General features: G+C 38.2%; 1 protein-coding gene across 2 annotated transcripts in view; it reads right to left on the bottom strand.

Moving 5' to 3' along the window:
* Positions 1 to 1304: 1304 nt before the first annotated feature.
* Positions 1305 to 11180, bottom strand: part of STAP1 (signal transducing adaptor family member 1) — a 34173-nt gene continuing 24297 nt past the window's right edge. Inside the window, exons 7-9 of one of the 2 annotated variants that reach the window (XM_047719433.1) lie at positions 6743 to 6812; positions 3838 to 3934; positions 1305 to 2204 (exon numbers count right to left, since the gene is read on the bottom strand). In XM_047719433.1, coding sequence (XP_047575389.1) covers positions 2170 to 2204; positions 3838 to 3934; positions 6743 to 6812 — 202 coding nt within the window. In that variant the 3' untranslated portion in view covers positions 1305 to 2169. The remainder of the gene's footprint in view (positions 2205 to 3837; positions 3935 to 6742; positions 6813 to 11180) is intronic. The other variant, XM_047719432.1, reaches the window with a different exon arrangement.

The raw sequence follows: 11180 nt of genomic DNA, 5'->3' as shown, positions 1-11180 counted from the left end.
AGATAGTGTGGTATTGGCAAAAGGATAAGAACATATATCAATGGAAACTGATCCACAAAAATACAGTATATTAATTTTTTTCACAAAGGTACAAAAGCTATTTAAATGAAGAAAAGATAATCTTTTTTTAACTAATGGTGCTCGAACAATTATATACATAAATGCAAATAAAATGAATTCTGCCCTTAAAATTAATTTGAAGTGGGTCATAGACCTAATAATGTAAAATACAAAACTGACGCTTATAGAAAAAATCATAGGAAGAAAAATGTTTGTGATCTTAGATTAGGCAAAGAGGGGCGCCTGAATGGCTCAGTGGGTTAAAGCCTCTGCCTTCGGCTCAGGTCATGATCCCAGGGTCCTGGGATCAAGCCCCACATCAGGCTCTCTGCTCAGCAGGGAGCCTGCTTCCCCTCTCTCTCTGCCTGCCTCTCTGCCTACATGTGATCTCTGTCAAGTAAATAAATAAAATCTTTAAAAAAAAAAAAAAATTAGGCAAAGTGTTCTCAGATACAACACTAAAAGTACAACCTATATACAGAAGCAAAAGTTGTTAATTTTTACTTCATTAAAATTTAAAACTTATGCTTTGCAAAAGATACTATTAGAAGAATGAAAAAGCAAACAGTATTTGCAAATTATACCTGACAAATGACATACTCTGAATATGTACTGAATAATCAAAATTCAGCCACAAGAAAACAACCCAACAAAAATGTGGGCAGAGGGTTTAAATACATATTTTACCAAAGGAGATAAATGAATGTCAAATAGCACATGAAAAGATGCTCAACATAATCACCAGGGAAATGCATATTAAAAGCACAGAATGCCACTACACATTTATTAGAATAACTTTTTTTTTTTTTTTTTTTTTTTTTTTATAATACCACCAGGGTGTGTGGCTGGCTCAGTTGGTAGAGCATGCAACTCTTGATCCCAGGGTCATGAGTTCAAGCCCCATGTGTGATGTAGAGTTTACTTAAAATTTTTCTTAAAAGTTAATGACAATACCAAGTGCTGATGAGGTTTGCAACTACAACTCTCCAGCACCAATGGCAGATGTGCAAAAAGGTAGACCTGCTTGTGAAGAGAGTTCCACAGTTTCTTGCAAAGTTAGATGGACTCTTTTCGTATAACCCAATAATCTCATTCCCAGATATTTTACCCAAGTGGAATGAAGACTTATGTTTACACAAAAATCTTCACTTGACTATTAATATAGTTCAGTAAGTAATTGCCAAAAACTGGAAACAACCCTAATACATTTTAATTGTTGGATGGATAAACAAACTAGTTCTTCCGTACAGTAAAATACTATTCAACAATAAAAAAGAACAAGCTAATAATATAACACTTACGTGACTCTAGACATTATGATGAATAAAAGTAATCAGCCTCAAAAGTTTTCTATACTGTGATTCCATTTATATGACATTTTGGAAAATGCAAAACCATAGGAGTGGAAAACATCTGTAGTTGCTAGGGATTGTGGGTGAGAAGAAGGGTTGACTACAAAGAAAGAACATTGGGGCATTTTTTTGAGGTGATGGAACTTTCTGTATCTTGATTCTGATAGTGGTTGTCACAACTCATTGGACTCTATACCAAAAAGTGAATTTTATTGCATGTAAGTTAAATTTTGTAGAAAGAACGAAGTTTAGCCTTTGTACATAAGATATATCACACTTGGATCCATTTATTCAATTCACAGTTTCACATATACTGAAATCTCCAACAGGGCCATACTTGATCCTTAACGCTAAGAATTTCTATCCCAAGGACTTGAGGTTTGCGTCACCTCTTAACAAGTCAGATCTCACATGAGAGAGCCTGAGCTAACTCCTCAAGTATTAGAGAATACGTGAGGAGAGTGGTTCAGCCAGCTCCAGCTGGCCACCGGCACCAGACGTGTGAATGAGGCCAACTTGAAACACGCAGCCCCGGTCAGGCCATCGGCTGGTTACAGTTGTGTAAGTGACAGCAAGTGAGACTAGCAAAGGAACTGCCCAAATGAATCCAATCCAGATTGCCAGTGCACAGAATCGTGAGCAAATAAAATGGTTGTTGATTTAACTACCATGTTTTGGAGTGGTTTGTTACATAACAGTAGATAACTGACTTGAAGCAAATTATATCAGATTCACCATCACCTTAAACTTTTTTTTTTTATTTTAGAGGTGTTACAGGAAATCCTTCAGTCTCTGAAAAAAAAATTATATCAATAGTTACTACTATATTAATAATCATACTAAGTAATAGTTAATAGATTTCTGTAAATGGTGTTTTCCTGAATTAAGCCTGTGTAATGTATTATTCTGGCCATGTCTATAGTAATGTGTTCATCCTCTGTAATTATATTTTAAGAGAGATGTTCAGAAATTAGTATACAGAAAAGTTAAAGATGTGATAAGAGGGCTGAAGGAACTAATAACTTATCGAGGATAGAGAAAGACTAAGGAAGGGGGGCACATTGTGGCTGCTTTTCTATATTTGATGGGCTTTTTAAAACCCTGAGTTGTTCCAAAACCAGAAATTGGATTAATACATAGACGTTAAAGGAAGAAATATTTCAGACTTACTATTAAGAAAGAATTCTCTAAGATGAGCACTAATCAAAAGTGAAGTGTGCTGCCTCTAAAGGCAGTGAGGTGACCATCATTAGGAATTTTCAAACAAGCTGACTGGTCACATCTTTTTTTTTTCTTTTTTTTAAGGTTTTATTTATTTGACAGAGAGTGAGAGAGAGAGAGAGATCACAAGTAGGCAGAACAGCAGGTGGGTGGGGGGAGGGGGAAGAAGGCTCCCCGCTGAGCAGAGATCCTGATGGGGGGCTCAATCCCAGAACACTGAGTTCATGACCTGAGCAGAAGCCAGAGGGTTAGCCCACTGAGCCACCCAGGTGTCCCTGACTGGTCACATCTTAGAGATGTCTTCTGTACTGAGTGTGCAGATGATTCCTATATACAGCGAGACACTGTACTGGACAATTTCCCTAAAGTTCCTTCAGACTCATTTATTTGGCATCACAGGATTCATATGTTTTCAACTTTGGACTTTTAAAGTTGTGACTTTTTAAATTTAATCAGACTTTTCAGATATGCTGTGATGCAGGTAGCCAAACAAAGTTGTTTTCCCTCATAACCTGTAGGAACAGAGACTTATTTTGTTATCTGACACTCAGGCCTCTGCCTTTATGGTAGAGTTAGCCTCTCTCTCAAATCATCTACCCCCGGAGGGCCAATTCCATCTTCATCCATTTTAATCTGACTAGGGCATTTGATGATGTTAACAGATCATACTTTTAAATCCTGTTTGGTTTCCAAGACTCTATATATGAGTATGGTTTTCTGTCTTATCTCTGAACTTATTTGATAAAGACAAGTAGAAGGGCACGTGGGTGGCTCAATCAGCTAAGTGTCTGCCTTCGGCTCAGGTCATGATCCCAGTGTCCTGGGATTGAGCCCCGCATCAGAGCCCCTGCTCAGAGGAAAGCATTCTTCCCCATCTCTCTCTCTGCCTGCCACTCCCCCTGTCCTCTCTCTTTCTCATTCTCCATATTATAAATAAAAAATCTTTAAAAAGAAAACCAATTAGAATGATGATGAAATTAGACACAAAATACATGCCTATGACTTTTCTTTCTCTAGAATGGGCCACCAGAATATATTGGTCCTCTCTTAGTTTCATAGGGTTAATGATAAAATGACTTACAAATAGATAAATTTAAAAGCTGAACTACATTCCTACCTCGTTGGTATTACAAATCATATATGGGGGTTGGTGGGGGAGGGTTGTTTTGTTTTGCTTAATACAGCAATGAAGTGAAGAACATACCAAAGTTTTCATCAGCTGAATATATAAATGGTCGTAAATTTCCTCGAGTCTCTTTCATGAAATAATCAATGACACTGAAAAGGTTTGGGAGTGTTACCTGTACGAAGAGAGTGAGAGAAGGCTCAGTGTCATCCATGTGAAGAGAGTTAAAAAAAGCTCATGTGAAAAAAAAAATTTTTAAGATTGATTTTATTTATTTGACAGAGACACGGCGAGACAGGAAACACAAGCAGGGGGAGTAGGAAAGGGAGAAGCAGGCTTCCTGCTGAGCAGGGAGCCGGATGCGGCGCTCAATCCCAGGCCCCTGGGACCATGACATGAACCGAAGGCAGACTCTTAATAACCAAGCCACCTAGGCGCCCCAGGTCATATGAAATTTAATGAAGATTACTGTGAATTTCCTGATCTTCAGTAAAACATGTCAATACTTCACTTCAACAAGGTACTGAATGGCCAGTGTTTCCCACCCATGCATTTTTTTTCTCTTTTATAATATCTAATTCCCTGTTGAGAAATTTCCCCCCCACCGTGGGATATATTTTGGTGGACAATAATTTGGTTCTCTGCACTTTCCTAGTTATTGCATGAGAATGTGACTCAGGCCAGAAAATACTCCCTTCCTAAAGTCTGAACTTGAGGAGAGGAACCTGGAAGAAGAGCAGGTTCCTAATCAGAAGGGTCTCACTAGAACAACAGGAGTTAGGGATGCCACCCAATCTGCACTCAAAAATCCGCATAATAACTTTTGACTCCTCCCAAAATTAAATACTAACAACCTACCATTGACCAGAAGCCTTACCAATAACGTAGTTAATTGACACGTATTTAGTATGTTATGCATTATATACTGTATCCTTACAATAAAGTAAGCCAGAGAAAAGGAAATATTAAGAAAAATCACAAGAGGGGCTCCTGGGTGGCTCAGAGGGTTAAGCCTCTGCCTTCGGCTCAGGTCATGATCTCAGGGTCTTGGGATCGAGCCCCCCATCAGGCTCTCTGCTCAGCGGGGAGCCTGCTTCCTCCTCTCTCTCTGCCTGTCTCTCTGCCTACTTGTGATCTCTGTCTGTCAAATAAGTAAAATCTTTACCAAAAAAAAAAAATCACAAGAGAAGTATATTTAGCAGTACTATTCTGTATTTATCAAAAGAAAAAAAAACCCACATGTAATTGGACCCACGCATTTATGTTGTTCAAGGGTCAGCTGTACAAGTAACTGCTTCCTAGTCCCTGGAGGTCTTCCAGCTGTCCAGTCATTTCATGGGCTTCCTATGTTCTTAAATCTGTCTTTACTTAAGCTAGTTATTTGGTTTCTTCTGTTTGAAACCAAAGAACCCTTAGAGCCAGAGAATTTACCATTTTAACATCTCACTGTAACAGGATAGTTTACTTGGCCAGGAGTAGCTGAAATGGCTTGCCACCCGCAAACCAATATTTTTATACAAGTAAAATCAGGCTAAACCTGAATACCCCTGGAATTCATAAAATGTCAACCTGGTTGAGGGCTAAGGGAGGGGAGTGTGAAAGGTGAAAGACTTTCCTCCTATTGGGGCCTGTTCAGGCTAATTACAGAGAAATGAGCCCAGTTCACCAGTCACAGAGGCACCTTCTTCTTCCCTGACTGTCGCTTCCGGTCAGTTGGTTATTTACGTTATCCTTCAGCAATCTAGTTGTTTGTTTCCCTCATTAGAATTTTTGAAAAAGCCCCAGCAGGCATGGACCTGAGAGCCGAGGAGCTCAGGGAGGCATTTATGGCAAAGAGGGAGGTGAGCTGTATGAGTTATCAGCTTCTCTCCTCTTGTCAAAAGTCACTAGTGCATTCTAAGAAGTAGGGTCTAAGCATAAAAAATTCAGGGACGCCTGGGTCGGTTGAGCATTTGCCTTCAGCTCAGGTCATGCATGATCCTGGGTCGTGGGACTGAGTTCCGTATCAGGCTCCCTCCTCAGTGGAGCCTGCTACTCCCTCTGCCCACCACTCCCTCTGCTGGTGCGCTCCCTCTCTCCCTCTGACAAAGTCTGTTAAAAAAAGAAAAAAAAAAAAAAAAAAACATAAAAATTCAACCAGACTGCCCCTTTGTCCATCTAATCAACACAATGGGCTTGAAGAGGCAGAGGCACTAAAAGCTCGATTTTAAAGATGTTAAAATATCTTCAAGACTCGCCAGTTCCATTTATGTGATATCACTTCCCCAGTCCAGTCTTCCCACTGGGGCAGCCTAAGATCAAAGAACTAAATTCCCTTTTTCTGGCACCTGGACCATAGCCCACATCACTACATTTTCATTGGTTGAGATGAGTGTAAGTACCAGTTTTCTCCACCTGTATCATAGGCATCCCTCAGGGTCACGGTGAAGATTAAGTGATACATGTGAGGTACTTAGCTGTCTGCCTAATACCGTGACCTAGTGATTATTATATCATGAGCCCCATGGTACCATTGAGAGGGGTTGCAGACCAGGAAGGGACTGTTTCTTCATGATTATGTTGCTAGTATGAGGGGGATTTCTGAACTTCTGCATGACAGGTATTAGAAGACTAGGCATTCACAGATTTTTTTGTCCCCCATTAGAAATAATCACATTGAAATACGTATCATTGGAGGATGGAAAACAGGCATTTAAGAAAAAAATCTTCCCTCCCTGAAATAATCATATTGATAAAGATTACAGGGAAACAAAAGTAGAAAGAATTGTTAGCACAGTCTCTCCTGAGCCTCCGCATCCGCCTGTTCTATCTCATGTCTCCCCCTGGATCTCTGCCACTTTCGGGGCTCCTTCACATGGCTGCTTCTCACCACACTATGTTCCTGGGCAAGGGGTCTGCTTTTCCACCTTTCTTTGAATTCTATAAGGTAGATTTGGGAAAAAGCAGGAGAAAATTCCTCAAAAACAAGGAAATAGCTACTTACGGGTTTTTCCAGTTCAATAGTGTAGTTTTTTCCTACACTCATCACTTTATAGTGCTTGATTCTTGGCATGCTAAAATTTAAAAAAAAAAAAAAGGTTTATTCTCCATTTGATTATACTATTGGATCAAATCAAACTAAAGTGAATATAAAATATCTCCTCTATAATAAAACCTACATTCCCATTTCTGTAGTTAGGCAAAAAAAATAATAATAATGATAAAAATAAAAAACTTTAAAATGGTGGTTTTCATTTTGTTATTTTCCCAGTTCTCTATGTCTGTTTTTGGAGGGGTTATACATTAGGGATTCTGAGTCATCGAGTGAGTGATGGATAACAGGAAAAAAGGAATCAAGAGCTGAAAATCTCTCAGGCAGAAATTATCATTTTTAAAGCCAGTAATTTACAAAGCAGGCAACATTATAATATCCTAAGTAGGTACGTACAAATCAGATTTTTATTCTCTAGATTAAAAGGAAAGTAGAAAGAATTACTGAAAGCAAATTACTTTCTATTCTACGTCATCACTATTCCAATGAGAAATCTGAATGGCCGTTCTTCGGGCTAACTCACAGACCACCTTAGATATCTGCTCACTTCAGGCTGACTTAAAGATCTGGAAAATGCTCCGGGAGAAGGTGAGCACAGTAGATGAAGTGTAATGTTTCCTCTTCTATGGTCACATAGCTTTAAATTATTACCACCCTAAACACATGATATTTTATTAACTAGAATTGATTAAGAACAAGAAGCACAATCTATTCACCTTTGTCTTCCAGCATTAGGCACACAATATTTATGAAACTGAATTTTGAAAATACTACAAGCCCATCTTATAGTGCTATTGGCTACAATTAATTTATACTGAGAGCAGAAGTAAAAATGTTTGCCTTGAATTCTTTTGATTCATGTGACAACAGTGTCAGGACCAAGAGTTTTTCTAATGTTGAAAAATGTAAAGCATTTATTACACTGCCATTTGCTTGAAAGAGAAACTAATTCAACATCTGTCTGATTTACAGAAGCAGTCCAAAGCTGTCTGTCAGGTTGAGTTTGTTGGCAGGGCCCCCCACCTTCTTTATCACCCGTCTCTCCACTTATCGGTCACATCCTCTAGGACTGAACTACAATTCTTTTCAAGGGACTTTTTCCTCATCTACCATTCTATCCCAATATTCTCTCAATTGAGTGTCATTGGAAAACAGCTAATAATTTTATTCTAGTGTTTTATTCTAGAACTTTACTTTTAAGACATGGGATAAAACCTAACTAAAACTCCTAAACTCCTAAAAAATGCTAAAAACTAAAAAACTAAAACTCCTAAAAAATATTTAAAAATAAAAAGTATTCTTGATTGCTAATCCTTCAGGAATCACTAGCAGACTGGTAAAGGAAACATTTTTGGACAAAGGTCTTACAAGTACCTTCTTCTGGAGTGATTGGCTCTGGCTTTATTTTTATCCCTACCTGAAAAAGACTTTGATAATCACATAGTTACTTTTGAAATCTCTCATCCTTTCCAATCAGATCTCCTATATTTTTATGAAACAAGTGATTCTTATTCCTTGGAAGACTGACAGAAAGCTTGAAGGGCATGATCTTTATCACCAGAAAGATTGAGGTTCAAATTCTGGTTCTATGTGTAAGTTCTCAGCCTTCATTTCTTCATCTATAAAATGGAGATGGTAATCCCGTTCCTCACAGGACTGTTGTGAATTAATGTCTGAAAAGTCCTTAGCACAGTATCTTGCACATGTAGACATGTCGCAAATTATAACTCTTTTTACTACATTTTAAATTTATCATTTTAACTTAGTAGCTTCTTTAAGGCTTAGCTGCTTCATTTATAAAACATGGAAAAAACGGTCTCAGTTTTTACTGTGCCTGAAGGAAATGCTTGTCAAGCACCTAGCTCAGCACCCTCAAATGGTACCCTGGAAGTGATGACAATGATCGTTGTTAGTAATGACTATTATATCATCATCATCATTATTCATGACAAAGCTGTGGGAGGAAAAGCAGCAAAGATTAACAGACTCTCTTGGAACTTTTGACTAAAAGGACTGAGGTCTGGAGCAGAAAGTAAGGCAGAAAAAAAAATTCCGTTGAAGTCGCTTAGGCTTTGAATCTCATTTAAGACCTTTGCTTTTCTTTCATATTTTGTTTTGTTTTTCCCAAGAAATAAAGATAGAGGAAAAAATGATAAAATTTTCTATACTGAGGTTTCCTGATTATGACCTCAAAAAAGAAGTGACCTGTCTTTCAACAAGTGTGTGGCCTTAAATGTGATATAAATATGTGTATTTAGCTTCTTACCCAAATTTCTGAAAAGGTATTAATTTGGGGTCAATATTTTCTACTGTTCCCTTGGCTAATGGCTTTCCAAAGTATATATATACTACTGGCTTGCCATGTAGTCATAACAATTTTAAGAAAACAAAGCCAAACCACTAAGTTTGTTTTAAGAATAGCTCTGTCTTATGAATTCACACACCACTGGGTTGGGTAAAGTGAGGTATTTTACATCAGGAGAGGGTCACCTGATGATTGGGCACTGAATGGCTTTTGCTTCTTCCCAAGAACTACAATCTTCCCTCCTACAGCTGCTTTGTTAACTGATGGAGATAATTTTACTTTCAAGCACTGCTTTGTAAACTAGTCCATCCTTTTCAGCTAGAATTTTGCCAGACACACCTAAATTTGCATGGCTGCACATTTCTCCTACAACCTGTAAGAGAATGAGTTGGTCCTGTGGGGTGTTACCCACCTGTGTTCAGGTGCTTCCTAATCGTCTAGATTTTTTGTCAAAGTCTTTACATTAAGCTCTACAGTCTAACAAGGTAACATTCTACTATTCTCTGTAACGGCTACCCTGTTAAACAGAAGATATGAAATCTAGGCTTCTAAAAGTTCTATTTTGAGGGAACCTGGGTGGCTCAGTTGGTTGGGCATCTGCCTTCACCTCAGGTCATGATCCCAGAATTCTGGGGTCGAGTCCCACATCGGGCTCCCTGCTCAGCAGGAAGCCTGCTTCTCCCTCTCCCTCTCCCCCTGCCTGTGTTCCCTCTCTCCGTGTCTCTGTCAAATAAATAAATAAAATATTTTTTAAAAATATGAAGTTTTGGGGAGAAAGATTTGTCTTATGAAATGTTATGTTTTTAGGACCATCAGTTGTACAAAAGCATGAATTTTTATATGAACTCAAAATGGAAGTGATTTTACTAAAATTACAATTATAGAAGTTTGATATGAATTTCTTTGCCAGGCTCTTTCTTAGGAGTTTAAATATAGCTTAAAGACCATAGAGATATAACTAAAAACTGTGACGGTCAGTTCATATCCTAAGTATAGAAACTCACTGCATTCGGTCAAAAACCACATCGACATCAGAAAGCGCTGTTATTTCTGATAGCTCACGTTCACAGAAAATAAGGGGCAAAAGCTGGGCTAATTTAGACCATCTTAAAAAGATCAGGTTGCTATTGTGCAGAAAATATGTGGTCTTTAAAGAGTCATTAGGTCTCAGGGACTTTGTTCATTTCATACAGAATAATAATGCAGGGTTCACATGCTAATAGATCAAACGCTCAATCCAACCAAGAAAAAGAATAAAATGAGGGGAAAAAAGCTTATCACTCCCTTGTGTGCTTTAGCTTTCCAGCAATTAAATTTCTTTTTAAAACAAAATCTGAGAAATGGATTTTAATTCCGTTTTATATGCTCTTAAGTTTTAAAGGCATACTCAATTCAATTTCCTAAAACCCTGAAAAAAAAATAAGCTCCTTGACCAGAATGTACTCAACAGAAAAATTCACTGTTCTCCCAGCATTTCTTCTTTTTCTTTTTCTTTTTTAAAGATTTTATTTATTTATTTGACAGAGAGATCATAAGCAGCCAGAGAGGCAGGCAGAGAGAGAGGAGGAAGCAGGCTTCCCGCTGAGCAGAGAGCCCGATGCGGGCCCGATCCCAGGACCCTGAGATCATGACCTGAGCCGAAGGCAGCGGCTTAACCCACTGAGCCACCCAGGCGCCCCTCTCAGCATTTCTTCTAAGCTCACTTATATGTGAGGGCAGTCACAATTTTTATTTCTTTTGGATTTGTTTCAAAAGAGCCAATTGAATTATAAAGCAAATAAATTAAAATTGAGTAATCTGTGATATTCTACCATATTAGTTGAAAATATATGAACTCCAAATGTCAGTCTTTATAATAAAAAATAATAAAACAATAAGAAGGTTAAGTTGACATAGGTATTCATTATGGAAAATCAAACACACATACTCACACACAGAGCTCTCTCACTTAACACACAGAACCGGGACCTGATATGCCTCTTAACATTCTTGCCGTCCATTCAGGGCACACGTCTGGTTTCTAAAGATGAGTTTCTGTTTATATGGAGTAACTGGCAAGTGATGAAGCTTGTTGGACCATGGTGC

The sequence above is a fragment of the Lutra lutra genome, chromosome 2 (assembly GCF_902655055.1).
Source record: "Lutra lutra chromosome 2, mLutLut1.2, whole genome shotgun sequence".
Lineage (NCBI taxonomy): Eukaryota > Metazoa > Chordata > Mammalia > Carnivora > Mustelidae > Lutra > Lutra lutra.
The sequence above is the reverse complement of the archived record's forward strand: the minus strand, read 5'-3'. Positions and strand labels throughout refer to the sequence as shown.